The following is an 18,889-nucleotide window of genomic DNA, read 5'->3' on the forward strand; positions in this document are numbered from 1 at the left end:
AGAAACAGAAAAATCAAGTGATCTAATATTTTTCAATTATATAGCATATTTATACCAAACGAAATATAGAGATATCCAATTTAACTAACTTTTCATTTGCTTATGGTTAAAAATTAGTGAAATACTTCAAAACTTAAAATGAGATGTACTTGTTATTATATACTGGCATCTATTTTTAACATCATCAAGTAATCAAGTTTCCTTAAATATAACTAGGATAAGATTTAGTTCACTCTCCTTATGAACATAACAAAAGTTAAAATTAGGTAATAATAAAAAATAGAAAATAATAAAAAATAAAAATTAGGTAATAAAAATAATTTAAAAATAGTAATAATAAAAAATTTAGATAAAGACTCAAAACAACATTTACTACCTAGTTTTATGAAATGAGAAGTGTCATCTTTCACTGCTGGTAAGTTACAAATCCACAATTGTTCTTTAGTCTTAATTTCCCACTCTGAATTTCTAGAAGTAAAATCTTTCTAACTTCCTTTTAACTACATCTACTATATTTATGCAAAATACCCAAAGGAAACTAATTTCAAAATTCCAATTTTAAAAAACCCCAATAAAAGTAAGGTGCTTGACACAGAAACTCTGAGTCATTCTATGGTGTCTTAGTCTGATCTCAGTGGCTTCTTATCCAATATCCGACATCCACCTCATTCAAACGCTGTGTTCCCCTGAATTGGAAACCCAAGTAACTCAAGTCTCACATGACTTACAAACTGTGTAAGTACGTATCAAGTTATATATTTGATAGTCACATCTGTTGTGGATGATGAGGGAAGTGGTCTTAGTAATTTATGCATAGCTTTGCTTCCTTCTGGTGAAAGCTATAATAAATACAGACAATAAATTATCTAGGGTATGTGAATTTGCTTCTCTTCATCTGGAAGCCATTAAACCCTAATTTACTTCAAATCCTTCTGGAAAGTTTCTACACTCCTAGGCATGAAATAGGTGAGTAAAACTCAATTGTCTCAGATTAACTGACAAGCACATCTAGTGACTGAGAAATGATTCTCCTAGGGACTTGGTCCCAAGTTCAATTCTAGTTGAGAATGTCCATAAAATAAAATTCTCCATTAGATTTTAAAAGAAGTGGAAAAGCAGAGTTTTCCTATAATTTAAGCCCTCGGAGCGGGATATATTATGAATTTGAGATTTTTTTGCCTCGGAACACAATTGCTGTTGTGAAAAATACCTTATATGAACCTCATAAAAATGTTCATAACTTTCACAGATCTAATACCACTGGCATGAAAGAATGAAATGACTGTTGACTACAAACCCATATTTCCAATCAGAAGCTTCTTCACTGAACAAAAACTCAAGAGTCAACAGTATTAAGCACAGAACAGCGGAAGGGACTGTGGAAGATCAAAGAGCGGGCTGACATGAACAACCAAAGAACAATTCCAAGAAGTCAGTCAGTTTGGGAACCAGGAAGAGTAAAGGATCCTGACAGCGTAAGAGGCCTAATCTCAGGGTAAGAGGATATAAATGAAAAGTATAACGTACAAGGCAAGAAGCTGTAAATCACTTAAAACCATTGCTGAAGGCTTCTCCCTCTTAGGGCTCACCACCGTGAAGAGGTAATGATGAGGAGTATAAATAAAAATAAGGGCTTTTATTTGTCTTGATTTTAATATATATGCCAGGTCCCAGTGGAGAAAATATGAAGGATCAGTAACACTTGGATTTACGGAAGCAATTTAATCTTTCTAAAGATAGCTCTCTTATTGTGGCTCTCACATACTAGAAGGTCAAGGAGAACTAAACAAATGTTTATACAGTCTTTCCTTTATAGCTTTACCCTTAAAAAAAAAAAAAAGAATTTATGTATTGGAGAGAGCATGCACATAAGAGGGCACAAGCAGGGGGAGGGGCGGAGGGAGAGGGAGAAGGAGGCTCCCTGCTCAGCGGGATCCAAGTCCAGATCCAAGTCCTCCAAGGGGGACTCGGGGCTCCATCTCAGGATCCCGGGATCTCGACAGGACAGAAGGCAGATGCTTCATCGACTGAGCCACCCGGTGCCCCAAAGCTTCACCCTTTCATTCCAGGGCTCCCTCTCCCAGTTTCCAGAACCCCAGCTGATCCGGTGCTCCCTGACTCTGCTCATCTAACCATTCCATAAGGGCACAACTGAATTCTCACAAGCGAGGTCAGTGAATGGTCAGTCACAGCTGACAGGGCTGGGGAGAGGCCCACGTTGACGTGGGGCCTGTAGCTTCCACTTCTCCCAGCGGTTCCCAAAGGGGTGGCTTCCTTCTTTCCCTGAGCACAGCCCCTTTTGGATGGAAATGGCTGTAGCTCGAGGGGTTGAGGGAATTACACTATGACCCATCCAGTTGACTCAATCCTCGAGAGACCTTTTCTCTTCTGGGAAATTTCTTTATTTGTGGTTATTTTACGTTGGCCACATTAACACATTTTTCAAAACATAATTAATTGGACTTGATATCCCCAGCCCTAGTTTTATTAAACCAATAAGTCTGGGTTACTGTCTTAATGGGGTCAAAACATTTTCTGAAACGAATTTATATCTAGTCAACTCCATTTTTTAAAATAGGAAGCCTATTTTAGGACATAGGAAAATTCTTCCCAAGTGCTAGGGTTAGGTTTCTAGAAATCCTTGTGACCGAAGAATTCACAATTCAGGAATTAAAGATCTTATGAGAAATAACAAAATTCACCCTTAAGAAAATTAAATTTAAGGGATGCCTGGATGTCTCGGTCGGTTAAGCGTCTGCCTTCGGCTCAGTTCGTGATCTCAGGGTCCTGGAATCGAGCCCTGAATCAGGCTCCCTGCTCAACAGGGAGTCTGCTTCTCCCTCTCCCTTGGCCTGCTGCTACCCCCGCTTGTGCTCTCTCTGTCTCAGATAAATAAAATCTTTTAAAAAATTAAATATAAAATTCATGTAAAAATTTATGAAAATGTTTTCATTTTTATGAACTATATGGCCCACAAAACTGATTGTCAATATGTTTTAAGCACATAACTTACAAATAATGACAACTATTGATTTTTTAATTTATAAACTCTTCCTTGCTAGAAACTTATCAGTCTGTCCCTATCTCCCATTTTCAAGATGTTAATAACTTGTTTCTGTTTCGGGGCAGATAATGTACACATCAAGAAGTGATGGGGCACCTGGGTAGCTCATAAGCATCTGGCTCTTGATTTTGCCTCAGGTCATGACTTTTGTTCGTGACCTCCACACTGAGTGTGGAGCTTGCTTAAGATTCTTTCCTTCTCTTTCTGCCCTTTCCTGCCCCCACACCCACTTGCGCAACCTCTCTCTCTCTCAAAAAAAAAAAAAAAAAGAAAGAAAGAAAGAAAGAAAGAAAGAAAAGAAGTGCATTATATTCTCTGCCTGTGCTTGCAATCAAATGACCAAATGTTTTGATCTTTTCACTTTAGGTTTCTAATTTTCGCCTTTCTGATTCTGTAGTCTAAGCAAAGAATAATTTCAAAAGAAAAAAAAAGTTTTAGGGACATTTATTCAACCTCCTGGGTTTCTGTCTATTGTGTTTTTTGTTTTTTTTTAAGTCTTGCCTTGGAGGGTTATCTCATTATAGATACACTCACGATAACTTCATACCAAAGCCAACAATTTCCCTTTCAATAGAAGCAAGCAGGTGTGAGGCCTGGTTAACCGTTTCATGTTGCAGCTTTACCAAGGCATCACTGCAGAACCTCTGCTTCCCCCACCCCATTTATCCGGAGGATATTTTTTTCTCTCTTTTAAAAAATGATCGCTGGTTGTAATGGCTTGCAATTTTCACAGTAAACCAAAACCATTTATTGATCACTCACCATGTGTCAGATACTTTGCTAAATGGCTTACACGGATTACTTTATTTAACACTCTTACTAAATTTTAAGTAGATCTTATCACTCAGCAGAAGAAACAGCAGCTCTGAGACATTAAGTATCTGCCCGGGATCACAGACCGAAACAGTGGCAGAGCAGAGATTTGAGCCAGGGGGTTCCACAGCTGAATCGATGCATGGCATTACAGCTTTCTCATGTTATAGATTTATTTCCTTATAAAATCCTCGGGTGTTTTCACTGCCATTGTCAATGTAAGTATAGAACTTAGTTAATTCCTCCCGTGCACTTACTTAGCCTGCAATGTGCAAATGTGAACACTAGGTGGCAACAAATATCAAGGAACCCATTTCAGCAGCTCAAGGATCAAGTAGTTGGTTTCGAAATTAAAATACGGATTCCATTTTACTTTTTTACTCTCACTAAGCAAAATTCCTATTATGTTTCAACATACCTAAGATAAATCCTAATAGATGTGCATTGTATTTTGTAAATGCACAGAAATCCGTTCTTGCATTATTACTAATTCAAGGAAAAATGCTTTAGATTTGCAATACACAATAGCTTCTTTTGTTCTTAACTGTTAGATATTTAAAAGCACTAATTACAAAAATCCATATTCATAATTAAAGCTAACAATCGACTTTGATTCAATTCAACGTCGTGTAATTAATATGTAAATGGCCACCTGAGGAATACAATGATAATATTAGAGACCTGCCTTTTAAGGTCTTTTGGTAGTAAGAGCTACGTAAACAACTACCAAAATGATACCAGCTCCGGCGGAATATGGAGGAGAAAGAGATTAATTCAAACAAGAAAGGACTGGGGCCAACTCTGGGAAGGCTGCCGCCTGGGTTGAGCCCCAAGGTTGAACAGACAGATCAATACACTGCTGTAAAGTATAGCGTCAGCAAATTCACGGTCACATTCAGGAAGGCCACATTCCTGACCTTGTAAGTCACATTCAGGAAACAACACAGGTCTTGTGAAAGACCGTTGTGAAAAATAAGGCTAGAAAAGTTAGGGTGGGGCTGTATTGTGAAAGATCCGGAAGGTCATGCTTTCATTTCACTGAACAGGGAGAGTTCTATCTGGGGGGTCTCCGGCAGCAATGGGAATATGAGAAAGATACAGCGGAACTGGAAGAGGTCTGAGCAAGACCAACAAAATCCACTGTAATCATCTCTGCAGGCTTGAACTGGGGCACAGCTTACGAAGGGACCCCAAAGCCTGAAAGACAAGAGTGGTGACTTGGCAACTGATCGGATGTTGAGAGTAGGATGGGGAGGAGCCAAGATATTTTAAAGCCGTGAGCCAGGGCTGCTGCTAAGATGAGGAAAGAGAATGCAGACAACGGTAGAAGAAACGTGGGCAGGAGAACGGAGAGCAGCAGTAACTTGGTTGCGTAGATTTTCAGATGCTAACGGAATGTCATACATAAACAGAGGTCTAGGAGCAGCGAGAAATGGGGGTCTGGTGCTCAGGAGAGCCATTAGAGCTAAAGCCACAAGGCGGGGGTATTCAAAAGCAGGGAATGTTCTGGACATGACAGGAGAGACAAATTCCTAGAAATGAGGACGACACGAGTGGAAAGCTAGGACTCTGCTTAAGGTTTCTGGAAAACAAGTGAAAAGAGATGGAGAGTAGATGAGAGCGGTACAAGGACCCCCGGGAGAAAATGTCAGATAAATCAAGGGGGAAGAGGACATGTTATAAGACAGCCAATGGCTTCCAAGACGCCACAATCAGGAGTCGAATGGAGACAGAGATGAGGTCACTGGGGTTAGTGATCAGGAAGTGCCTGGTGACCAGCAAGTGAGCAACTCAGCAGCATGAAGTCGGACTGCGATTTGGCGCAAGCCTGACTGCGGTGTGCTCGGAAGGGGACGGACTGCGGCGACTGCGGACACGCATTGTGAAAGGCCTGCGGGGAGATGGTGGCAGGAGTTAGTCGAAGAAGTGGAAGTTGATCAAGCGAAGGCGCCTGTTGTTTGTTTGAACAAGAATGACGGCTGGGGAAGGGGGAGGGGGAGACGGACGGCAGGAGGGACCGAAGACACAAGGAGCCGGGTTGACAAATCCCTGAGACTTCAGTAACTTAGAGAAAGAGATTTCATCTTGGGAAGAAAGAGGGCCCGGCAAGCAAGGGAAAATGAGCAGAAGGCATGTCGATGGGTTAGAAGATGCCGAAGAGGCTCTTGCTGGTCGGCTGTGATGTCAGTAGCGCAGGTCAGCTCCCGAGTGCGGAGCTGACAGCGGAGATGGGGACACACAGAAGGTGCGATTCCTGTCTACCAGACGGAAGGTGGCCAACCACAAAGAAAAGAACTGCTAAATAGTACTTCTTCTTTAAGATTTTATTTATTTATTCGACAGAAAGAGAGAGACAGAGAGAGAGGGGACACAAGCAGGGAGGGTGGAGAGGGAGAAGCAGGCTTCCCGCCGAGCAGGGAGCCCAACACGGGGCTCGATCCCAGGACCCTGGGATCACGACCTGAGCCAAAGGCAGATGCTCAATGACTGAGCCACCCAGGCGCCCTATAAATACTACTTCCATCCGTGGAGAGTGACCCGTATCAGTCCCCTGTGGAATTCATTCTGTGGCTTTCCTCAGCAACACCTGCCAGGCTGAGAGTAGCGATAGGAAAAAAATGTGTGGTTGAGCCTCTGCTGGGCACTGGCCCTGGGGGCAGAGTAGAAAGATAAGAACAAAAGACTTCTAGAGTCTTACTGGAAACAGATGACAATTCCCTAGTTAGTGGACATTTCCTGAGAACCTATTACATGCCACGCAGTATGCAAGATGCTAAAGACTAACCAGTGATTAAGACAGCTGAGTCCTTCCTCTCCGAGATTCTAAAGTTTAATGAAAGGGGCGCTGGATGGCTCAGTTGGTTAAGCGTCTGAGTCTCCATTTCAGCTCAGGTCGTGATCGCAGGGTCATGAGATTGACTGAGTCCCACGCTGGGCTCCACAATGAGCGTGGCGCCTGCTTGGGGTTCTCTCTCTCTCCCTCTGCCCCTCCCCCCACTCATGCACACATGTGCATGCACTCTCTAAACAAATAAATAAAAAGTTTAATGGAAGATAAAAGACAAATAAGGGAGAATAATACACTGATGACTGACGTACATAATGGGAAACAGTTCTTACTGAGGAGCAATTCAGCATGCACATCTGCTTACATACACCCACGTGCACACATACACGCACATGCATATGCACATGTGCACACATGCACGCACACATGCGCGCACACATATACATACTGGCATGCAAACGCACGTGTACACATGCATGTATACACACACAGGCACACACACCCGTGGGAACCCCTGACAATGTATGGAGACATCTCTGGTCACCAGAACCTGGGGAAGAGGTGGTATGATCCCAGCATCCAGTGAAAAGAGGCCAGGGATGCCTCTAAAAATCCTAGGATGTGCAGGCAGGACAACCTCTATAACAAAGAATTATGTAGTCCAAATGTCAGTAGTGCTGGGGCTGAGAAGCCCTGCTATGAAGACACATGAGAGGTATGTGGAATCTACACATGGGAGAGCAGAGATTTTCTAGAGAGAGCAGCAGACCTGAAAGATGGAGAAAATATCCAGGTGGGGCTGAAGAAGAATTTGCATGGCACGTGCAAAGTCCTGGGGGCTACGATGGCAGCACATAAACGAGGGACTGGAAGCTGTCACCATCAGAGGTGCTAGCTCTTGAGGAAATACTTTGTGGCAGAGTTTCTACAACTTAACAGGTAACACATTTTAAAATGCGCCTAGGTGGCTCAGTGGGTGAACGGTCTGCCTTAGGCTCAGATCATGTCCCAGGATCGCTGGGCTCCCTGCTCAGCAGGGAGTCTGCTTCTCCCTCTCCCTCTGCTCCTCCCTCTGCCCAGTTCCCCGCCCCCCAGCTCTGCTCCCTTGCACTCTCTCTCTCTCTCTCAAATAAACAAATTTTTAAAAATATAAATAAAATAAAATGCAGTCCTCATTAACAATCCTCTAAGTCCGATATTATTTCCATTTTTCAGATGAGGAAAAACTGTGGCCTGGGGAATTAAGTAAGCTGTCCTGGGTCAGGCAGCTGGGGAAATGATGCAGCTGAGTTGAATCTAGGTCTGCTAATGCTAATAAGACCTCGCCCAACCTCTGACTGCTTTTCCAAGCTGACAGGGGCCTAGTCTGTTGGAGGAGAGTAATAAGGAAGCACATGACAGACCTCAGAAGTACAGCAAAGGGCTTAGAGACTGTCCTGAGACAGTGGACACTCCCAGACAGATTGGAAATCGAAGAATCACAGGCTCAAACTGCCGTGAAGAAAGATCACTTCTGGGGCGCCTGGGTGGCTCAGTAGGTTAAGCCTCTGCCTTCAGCCCAGGTCATGGTCTCAGGGTCCTGGGATGGAGCCCCGCATCGGGCTCTCTGCTCAGCGGGGAGCCTGCTTCCCCCTCTCTCTCTGCCTGCCTCTCTGCCTACTTGTGATTTCTCTCTCTCTTTTTCTCTCTGGTGCCTTCATCTTGGACTCCCCAGCCCCCCGCACTAAGAGAAATAAATGTCTGCTGTTGAAGCCAGTCAGGCTATGGCATTTTTGTTACAGCAGCCTGAGCAGATGACGACGAGGGGGAAAAGGGTCAGACACTAGTGTTCTTAAAAAGTGTCAAATAGGGGCGCCTGGGTGGCTCAGTGGGTTAAAGTTTCTGCCTTCAGCTCAGGTCATGATCCCAGGGTCCTGGGATCGAGTCCCACATCGGGCTCTCTGCTCAGTGGGGAGCCTGCTTCCTCCTCTCTCTCTGCCTGCCTCTCTGCCTACTTGTGATCTCTGTCTCTCAAATAAATAAATAAAATCTTTAAAAAAGAAAGTGTTAAATAGCTAACAATTATTTTATAAACCCAAGTAATAACATGGGTGAGTTTCTTTAAAAAAAAAAAAAAACAAACAGTATCAAATAGTGACACTGTGACAAATAATGATTGGGAATTTATATTGATTAAAACTAGGGAGAGGAGAGCCATGACGATTTCAAAGAGGCCTGGTCACTAACAGAGAGGATAGAAGGAAGGCCTGGAACTGGCAGTAAGGAGTGGAGGGAAGGCTGGTTCCTCCATCGCAGCCATTTGAGATGACGTTGAGCAGCTTCTCTGGAGGGCTCGAGAGTCCCAGTATCATCGAGGGACAAGAGTTTGGTACAAATGAACAACCAGGAGTGTCTGAGGAGACAAAGCCCATGAGGGACTTTGGTCAGAATGGACCTAAGTTACAGACGCACCAGGACAACAGTCATGGAAGCCGTGAAGGTCGGGGAAGAGTCAGGGAGGAACTGGGTAGAGACAAATGGACAAGGGAGTGACTGAGGAGCTGGATACAGGAGTCAAGAGCCCGATACCTTAATAAATACTGATGCTACCATATGGCGTAGGCCAAAGCTAGCCAATGGAATCCATGACAACAGAAATGTTCTACAGCCGCACTGCCCAGTGCAGCGATCAGCTACTTGGAGTGTGGCTGGTGTGTCCCCGGGAAACAGGCAGCAGCCTCAGTGGACGCTGGCGTAGCCCCAACACAGCAATGAATCACCAAGAACCTCCTGCCATTCAGGCGCCACGCCGCCTGGTCACGAAGTGCTAACGATTACCGTCGCTATCGTTCAGCGTGTGTGACTTAGCATCCATGGGGCCAGACCCATCCATAGCCAAGGGTGCTGTCTGATACACACACATCATCTGTTATCTGTGGCGTGCCTGGCTGTTCTCAACATTCCCCAGGCTCAGGGGAGAAAACTTTTGTCGGCCGTCACACACGGACCCATACGCATGGTGTTAGGTTTTCACAGCGTTCAAAATCATCAGCAAATGAGGAGATGAGGCATGTAAGCCTCTCTGAAGAAGACTTCTACCAGTAAACCTGTTTCATTTTGCAAAGTCAACATTAATGGATTGGTATTCACTCTGCGCGTTTGGAAGAAAGAGTTTAGTCATGGAAGAGGAACCATGGAAATACTCGGAAAAGAAAAGAGGGCCGCTTCGGCGTGCCTTCATTTTGGTCTTCTGAGACTTGCCTTGGTTTTCTCGAAGCTGGCCTCCTCGGTCATGTGCATGGCTTGTTTCACCTGCTCATAAGCCCTGGCTTCTCTCTGCTGCACTTCTGCCAAGCTGCTCCTGACGGAGACCAGCGCAGACATTAAGTCATCCCTTTCCCTGTGGGCAAGAGAACATTCGAAATGAGAAACGGTCAAGCGATCGATCGTGTATTCCTAAATCATGAAGAGAAAGGCATTCACACGCCGTGGAAGAAGAGCCAGGGTGGGCCGGCTTGGCGTGTCGTGAAGCATGCCAGGAGAAAGGCCCTCTGTCCTCCCTTGGTGAGGGGCAGGCAGAGCCGCCAGAAAGGCTGGGCATCCATGGCAGGGCTGCACCTGCCTGGGACAATGACCTATTGTGGGGAGGACAGCCCCACGGTGGGCCGCAGAGTAGAGCCCAGAAAACAGGAAGTTGGTTGAAAAATTAGAGGGGTGAGGGGCTGGGGGAAAAAGGAGTAAGACAGAGAGGGTGGGAACTCAACTTCAAAGTGGAAGTTAACATCTTCAGGGGCTCCTAAGGCCTTGTCTACACTGCTGACTCTCCCCCACCCCGAGCTTCCCCCACCCCATTTGTCTGAACAAATAGGTCCTTTCCTGTTTATCTTCCTCCATGACCCCCTTTTCCTCCCTTCTCTTTCAATTAAATTTTTTGCCCTCCTTATGAACACATTTCTTCTTTCAATGGGTGGGACTGCTAAATCCCTCAACTACCCTGGTCACGCAGAGAACAGTCAGGATTTAACAATCTCTTCCCGCTGGCTTTGATCGCTGCTTGGCCCCACACCCTTGTCAGCAATTCTCAGATGTCCTCTAAGCTAACCATTTCCTGGGGACAGATGCAACCAGATGCCAAAACACTCTGGCGTGTAAACTAGCAAAGATCCATCCTCATGGGTTAAATAAATCCCGTAGAAGATTTTAGGATATTTGGAATTTATCCATTGGATAAAAATGGTCAGTAGACCAAAGAGAAAATGAGGTGGGGAACTTTCTATGCACACAAAGCAAAAAAAAAAAAATGTAAGCTGGATGGTTCTGCCTGCTATTCCACACTTTGTTAAAGAGTTCAAGTTCTAAACTGTGGTTTCAAATTCAGTTCAAGTAACTGCTTGCAGTTTCCTTTTTTTGCCAAGTCCTAAACTACCAGGAAAGAGCCAACTCTGATTTTTTTTTTTTTTAAGTTTAGCAAGCTTGAAGGAGAAATAATTTCAAGGTTATAATCTCTGAGTTTGAGTTGCTTTCAGAATTAACCAGAGACTGGATTTTAAAAAATAAATTTTTTTTTTTTTTTAGATTTTATTTATTTGACACAGAGAGAGAGAGAGAGAGAGAGAGAGAGCATAAGCAGGGGAAGCAGCAGGCAGAGAAGAGGGAGAAGCAGGCTTTCCTGCTGAGCAAGGAGCCGGATGTGGGGCTCTATCCTAGGACCCTGAGCCAAAGGCAGATGCTGAATTGACTGAGCCACCCAGGAGCCCCTAAAAAAAGCTCTTAAAGATAAAATGATTTAAACTATTCGTGGTATTTGGAAAGCACTCATATTTTAAGAAATATGTAATACTGAACAAAGTTACAATTATTAGCAGTTTCATAAAAGCCCGTTTTGTTTAAAAAAAAAAAAAAGATTTGCTTCAACTATCGTAAAATTCATGGGAGCATAGTGATCTTCATTCTAGAATTTCCTGCTGTGTTCTGATTTGAAAAAAAATAATCTACTCCCCAATTCTTTTGTTCTAAAGGAAATGAAAAAAGGAGTTAATTATTTTGATCAAATACAATCAAACAGGATGGTTATGTGAAAGAGAAGAAGAATCGAAGCACGGTTAAATCATTCTAGTTAAGTCAAACACAGATGACTTGAAGGCAAAGTGAATTTATATTTATTTGCATTGCCAAAAAGCTCTAGCATAAAAGAGGACTCGCTTCACTGGGAATATGCAGTCCAACTAGAACCTAGGAGTCTAGAAGAAAATAAAAATTCACTCGTTAAAGACAGCAAGTCAAAAAGGGCATCAGATCGCTGTAAGTTGGACTGAGAAAGGATTCAGTGATGCTCTTTGTGCTGCCATGTGCTCACTGAAGCCAAAGTTCTAACTAAAAAGAATTAACCGAAAAGCTCAGTGTTGATAGTTCGCTGACAGGATCAAAATCGATCAAATCTGCTCCTCACAGGAGACTTAATGCTTAATATATTTAATCTCTTTTCAGTATGTCCTCTGGCGGAGAGGAGTCTGCCACATTCGCGGATACTCGGTGGAAAAAAGGACAAAAGACCAAACGAATGAGCAGTGACTCCGCTATAGCAGGGCATCAAAAGAGGTAAAGTAAGACTCCTCCCAGTTCTAAAATCTCAGGATCTAGATCTAAAAAGTCCCTAGGCTGTTTAGAATTGGAAAACCAAGATTCTGGTTCAGAATCTTGTCAGACTATCAACTCATCAAGTTCAGAGGACAGACAATCATCAAAGATGAACACCCGAACACTGATGTCCTGTTAAGCTCATCACCCAGCACTGAGCACGTGGCATGATGATACTGAACATCTGCACGGCCGCCGGGATGACACACTCCAGTTTTCTGGAAGAGAAATGCACCACATGCTTGAAGGGGGCCCTCAGATCACCGGGAAAGCTCCGGAGAGATGCCCAAATCACACACACACTTCCGGGCCCAGGATGCCATCTTGATAATTTGGGATCATCCACTCAGTCGCTACATTTTTGGTTTTGCTTTGCTTCAGCTTGGTTGGCCCACATCCAAAGGGCAAGCACCTGAAACAGACCCAACTCTGGGCACGTTAGCCCTGTCCTCAACACAAGGCTTTGCTTCCAGTCCCACTCCCAGGTCACCTTCTTAATTATGCCCCCCTTTTTTCAGCCCCAGCCCCAGGCTACCCCACATAATCTGGCCTTCGGGAGAGCTCCAGCCCAGCCGTCCAGGAGAGTGACCCAGGCAGCCGCAGGCCTGTTCCAGAGCTCCCAGCCCACAGGCCCAGCCCAGAGCCAGGCCCGAGTACGCCTCTCCCAGTGAGAAACTGTACAAACACACGTGACCCACCAGTGTGAGTGTGAGGTGGCAGTCCGCCAGATTACCATCTGTAACGGCCGAAGGTGTGCAAGTGCTGCGAGAACACCATCTAAGCATCATCAAGGAGTTTTCTGAAGCAGAGACAGCAGCACAGTGTCACTGCTGCCACGTTCCCTGAAAGGATCCCCGAGAGGGCAGCTCATACAGAAATCAAGGCAAGGAGCACGGGGGCCAGTGCTGGGATGAGCCAGCTATCGAGCGCGGAGTATTTAAGGAATTTAGTGCAACAATCAGAGCAACAAGGACGAGAAAGTCCCTGAATAATCTGGGTCAGATGTTTAAAATAAGGTCTGGGGGCACCTGTGTGGCTCAGTGGGTTAAGCCTCTGCCTTCGGCTCGGGTCATGATCTCAGGGTCCTGGGATCAAGCCCCACATCGGGCTCTCTGCTCGGCAGGGAGCCTGCTTCCTCCTCTCTCTCTGCCTGGCTCTCTGCCTACTTGTGATCTCTCTCTGTCAAAAAAAAAAAAATCTTAAAATAAGGTCTGATATATAGGCACGAGCTTCATCTTGAAAGATAAGGTGCCTAAGGAATGCCTGGAATTCCTCAGTTATTTCACAATGAGAACCAGTTTCAAGCATAACTAAGAATCATTAGTATTATTTCTGTCTTTTAGAAGCAAGTCTAGAAGGCTCGCGGGAACATTTCCTTGTTCCTCATTTCTGGGAAGTCCCTGCATTGCCAAGACCCACTCAAAATTCACGAGCTGGACTAAAGGCCCAGGAGAACACAGTAGGAATCACTTCTCCTTTCTGAACGGTGCACTGAAACTTCTCCAAGGCACAAGGTGCTACAGAAAAGGACCTAATTACAAAGCAGTTCCATCCTGATAATCATTCGAAGGTGTTTTGGTCACCGGGCAAGAAAGACTCGTTCTTGTCTTGTCGCTCTTACTCACCTCAGGGCATAAAGAGGATAAAGAAGTTCAGAGACACTGTGAGGACTTCAAAGCGACTTTTAAAATGTACCCAGCGTCATCAACAGTTGTCAAATGTACTCTCCAGAAAGTCCTCACGGTCCTAACACAACTCCACAAGCATACTGGTGGTCTGCTCTCCAGGTCATGCCTGATCCTGTCCCTTTCAAGTACTCGGGGCACTCTTGTCCTACATGCAATACATTCTAAGCTAAAAGTTCAACAAAGGAACTTACAGCTCGTGTCATAATGCCACATTTCAAGGAGAGGCCAGGAGATTCGTTTCATTCATTTTTTAAAATTCCCACTTAGAGTCCTTCAGGAAATTCCACGCAGGGTCCGGCTTCTAATTATGCAGAAAAGTAAAAATCCAGACCTAGAAAGTGCTGGCCACTCTTCAAAGGCAGCATAACACTCAATATTCAGCCTTCTGCATTAATAAGTTGAAAGAAGCTGACCACCAGCTGAGGCCAAAGGAATCCTACAGACAAAGGTCTCATTGACAATAAAAGCGGGAGCCTTCCACTGTACTCTGTTAGGAAAGCAGAACATGAGCTCATGATATGCTGACAAAGCAGAAAATTGAACAGAGAAGGCTGACATTTATTTTAAAAGGCTAAGAGCTAAAATGCAGGATAGAGACAAAGGAATACATAACTAAGGAAGAATCTAATTTCTAAATGACTGCCAGCCTTCAAGTCAATGTAAACATTGTAGCTTCCTCTTAAATTATGTTTCTAATGACCTACAAGGATAATATGAAGGCAGCAGGGAGAAAAAAAACCCTTCTTCTCTTTGTTGGCTTGGTTATGATAGACCACTTAAACTCCTGTTTCTCCTCATCTGCGTGACTTTGAACATGCTTTTTGCCCTTTTTAAATGAATTTTTCATTACATTTTCCTTGTAAATGTGATTACCAACATGGTTAAAGACCCATCTGACACCTACTTTCGATTTCGGTGGCTTCTTCCCCCTCTCCAGGGGTAATCTCTGTTAAATATTGGGTGCTTATCCTTTCAAACCTCTTTTTACGCCTGTATATGAACCTGGAGAAAATACATGGTATGGTTGTGTATGGACTTTTAAAAAAAAAAAATACAAATGGGTTTCATTTCAGACATGTCTTTTTCATCTTTATTTTTTTCCTTCAACAATATATTGTGGGACTTAGTCCCACATTAGTACCTACAGATCTACCTCTTTTTCTCTTCTACTATGCACAACATAATTTATCTAAACCTCTGAAGTATATTTAGGTCGTTCACATCTAAAAGAAACACTTCTTGTTTTCCTCCACAATTTCTGTACTCGCAACACTTCTGACACCTTATGTGTGCATTTTCCACACCAAGCAATTTTCTAATTCTCAGTTGATACTAACTCAGTTGGGACATTAATTTCCTGGAGTCAGCACAGACCCCAAGGTTAGGGCTCAGTCCCATAAGACTGTCCCCCACTTCAGGCACCAATTGCAAGTCCCAGATGGTCACCTATACGTCTGGACAACTGGCCCTAAGTCAGGGGTTCTCGTGACCTCTTCCTCAGCCTTGATCATTTGCTACGACAGCTCGCAGAACTCAGGGAAGTGCTTTATTTCTATTCTCCATTAACTATCAAGGAGACACAAAGGGATAAGGAAGAGACACACAGGGCAGTGCGTGGGACGTGGCGGGGGGCGAGGCGTGGAGCTTCAGTGCCTTCTCTGGGCGTGCCACCCTCCCAGCCCCTTGATCTGTTCACCAAACCAAAAGCCCTCCAAATTCCACTGTTTAGGGTTTTTAGGGAGGTTCTACAGACATGATTGATAAAATCATTAGTCACTGGTGATTGAACTCAATCTCCAGTCCCTGCCCACTCCCCAGAGACTGGGGAGTTGGGGCTGAAAGTGCCAATCCTCTAATCACGTGGATGGTTCCACGTGATTAGACCAGCGCCCCGCCCCCCATCCTTAGAGAGTTTTCCAAAAGTCATCTCATTAACATAAACTCAGGTTTGGCTGAAAGGATCTTTAAGAATAACAAAAGATGTTCCTTTCACCTTGATGTGCCAGAGCTATTTCAGGAGCAGGGGACAGACACCAAGTGTCATAAAGGATGTTCCTATTGTTCTTATCCTTTAGGACATTACAGGGGTTTCAGGAGCTCTACACCAGGAACTAGAGATGAAGACCAAAATATGTATTTCTTATCATATCACAATATCACAACACCAATTACAAATAATGCTGTGAAAGCATTCCCTAGAACGGCCCCATTATGCACATACATAGGTTCTTTGGGATAGATTTTGAAACATGTAACACACAATTCAACTACTAATGGATAATGCTAAATTACCCTACAAAGCAGTATCAACTTACAGTTCCCACCGGCAGAGTGTGAAAATGCTCACTCATGGCCTCCCCAACCCTTGTCACTATCAGTCTCCTTAATTTTTGCCAACATGAGGGCTCAATTTTTTGGAAACCTGTATTTCCCTGAATAAACAGAATAAACACCCTCTCGTATATTGATGTCTTCCTCTTTGATTTCTCACCAATTCTTATTCCTTATCCACATTGCAATTAGGCAGTTTGTCCTCTGTGTTTGTTTCAAAGGACGTTCTTTAGATAGTGTACCAGTTTTTTGTTATGTAACATGCAAATATTTTCCCCAGTCTTTTCATTTCAATTTGCATCATTATATCATAAGAAGTTTCTTTTTAATGAAGTTAAATGTATATATTTTTTTCCTTTATGGCATTCATTTTCCATTCCATGTTCAGGACTTCACCTAGGCAAAAGCCATAAAGATAATTTTCTTTTAATGTTTTTATAGACTGAGTTATATTTGGGTCTTTAACCATCTTGAATTTGTTTTTGTGAAGTATGGTTCTTTTTTTTCAAATGTAAACAGGCAAATTTTTAACTCCTCTGAGCCTCAGTTTCCTTAGCCACAAAACAGGTGTAATATTTACCTCACACATGCTTTACTGAGGTTAAAAAAGATTATGTTTTTAAAGTGCCTGGCAGAGTCCTTTGGTATATAATAAATGTTTGCCACATGGTAGTTGGATCTGAAAACATATTTAATATATACTTAATAAATTTTACAGTTATACAAAATACGTAAGAATGGGGTGCCTAGGTGGCTCAGTGGGTTAAAGCCTCTGCCATCAGCTCAGGTCATGATCTCAGGGTCCTGGGATCGAGCCCTGCCAGGGCTCTCTGCTCAGCAGGGAGCCTGCTTCCTCCTCTCTCTGCCTGCTTCTCTGCCTACTTGTGATCTGTCTGTCAAATAAATAAATAAAATCTTTTAAAAAAAGTAAGAATGATTTAATAATATATTTAATTAATGTAATATTTAACAACAAGCAGGACCATCAGCTCTGAGCATAAAAAACTAGCAGTCAGGGGTGCCTGGGTGGCTCAGTGGGTTAAAGCCTCTGCCTTTGGCTCAGGTCATGATCCCAGGGTCCTGGGATTGAGCCCCGCCTCTGCTCAGCAGGGAGCCTGCTTCCCCTCCCCACTCTCTCTGCCTGCCTCTCTGCCTACTTGTGATCTCTATCAAATAAATAAATAAAATCTTAAAAAAAAAAAAAAACTACCAGTCAGTCCATACTGGAGAAATTCAGTTTTTATGTAACAACCAACAGGTTAGTTATATATGGATACAACAGCTACCTGACATCTTGATTGCTTTTGGAGTAGGAGAGGTACAGAGGAGTTTTAATATTTATAGAGCATTTATTATTTGGCAGGAACTGTTTTAAGCACTGTGTAGGTATTCTTTCAAAGAACCCTCAAAATAATGCTATTAAGGTACTTTTATGTCCATTTTTAAAATGCAGAAATTGAGGTAGGAGAGAGGTTAAGTAACTTTCATGAGGTTACACAGGCAACTAGCAGTAGAACTAGAATATGAGTCGAGACAGTGTGTGCTCCAGCACAAGGCTAAGTGCCCCGGTAAAATCCCAACACGTGGGTATTATTCCCCAAAACAAGAGACGTCCAGACTCAGAGAGGTAAAGTAACTTGTCCAAAGGTCAAAACATTGGGGTAAATGGGTCTGACTTTAATGACCAAGTCTTTCCATTCTCCACGCCAGTGCCAACCGGAGGAACTCTGACTGCCAAAATGCCTTGTCTATGATCAGCAAACCCTCACCTGAGTGTCTGCCCCAGGCCAGGTCCTTGGCCAGAAGCCAGGGACACAGAAATAAACGCATCACATGCCACCTCCAAGTACGCGCAATCTATTATAAAGTCATAGAAGGAAGGAGCCTAAGTCGGTTGAGCGCAGAATGGGGTGAGGCTGGCTGAGAACACTTTTGGAGGCGTGACGTCTGGGCTGTTTAAATGAGCCCCAACAAGCAGAGAGGGGAGACCTTCAGCACGGACAAGAGGAGGCGGCCCGGGAGAACACACACTATGAACCACCACTGGATGGCGTCTTAAAGAACAATTCTCCAATTCCACAGGATATCTTAGGAAAAGGCGTCCCGGGAGCCATGAAGATAGAACAAAAAGGAGGCAGACGGAGAACCGCAGTATTTCAGCCTAGATGAAAACGTGGATTGTATGAAAGCTCATCTGGAACTTGTCCTTAGTTATCTTCAAATACTGATAGTGGATCTAAGGGTCCTTCCTCCAATGCACTTGCAATATTCCTCACAGCAGGCACGTGACGAAGACGTGATAAAAACTCACCCTACCTAGCCTTCCGCTGGGAAATCCAAGATTTGGCAAAATCAAAAGAATTCCTCTCAGGGGAACCTGGGTGGTTCAGTCACAGTTAAGTGTCTGCCTTCGGCACAGGTCATGATCTCAGGGTCCTGGGATCGAGTCCCACATCAGGCTCCTGGCTCAGTGGGGAGATTGCGTCTCCCTTTCCCTCTGCCCCCACCCCCGCTCATGCTCCTTGTTCTCTCTCTCAGATACCTAAATAAAAAATATTGAAAAGAAGAATTCCTCTCAAATTCAGTTTT

General features: G+C 43.9%; 1 protein-coding gene across 4 annotated transcripts in view; it reads right to left on the reverse strand.

The window, feature by feature from the left end:
* The window catches only part of SDCCAG8 (SHH signaling and ciliogenesis regulator SDCCAG8), a 228,077-nt gene that overhangs the window by 163,003 nt on the left and 46,185 nt on the right, over positions 1-18,889 (reverse strand). For all 4 annotated transcript variants that reach the window (XR_013968053.1, XM_080824934.1, XM_080824935.1 and 1 more), the window contains exon 9: positions 9,906-10,044. Coding sequence is in view for 3 of the 4 variants with exons in the window: in XM_080824934.1 (XP_080681060.1) it covers positions 9,906-10,044 (139 nt within the window). In the remaining variant the exon portion in view is untranslated. The remainder of the gene's footprint in view (positions 1-9,905; positions 10,045-18,889) is intronic.

Source organism: Martes martes, assembly GCF_963455335.1.
Source record: "Martes martes genome assembly, chromosome: 15".
Lineage (NCBI taxonomy): Eukaryota > Metazoa > Chordata > Mammalia > Carnivora > Mustelidae > Martes > Martes martes.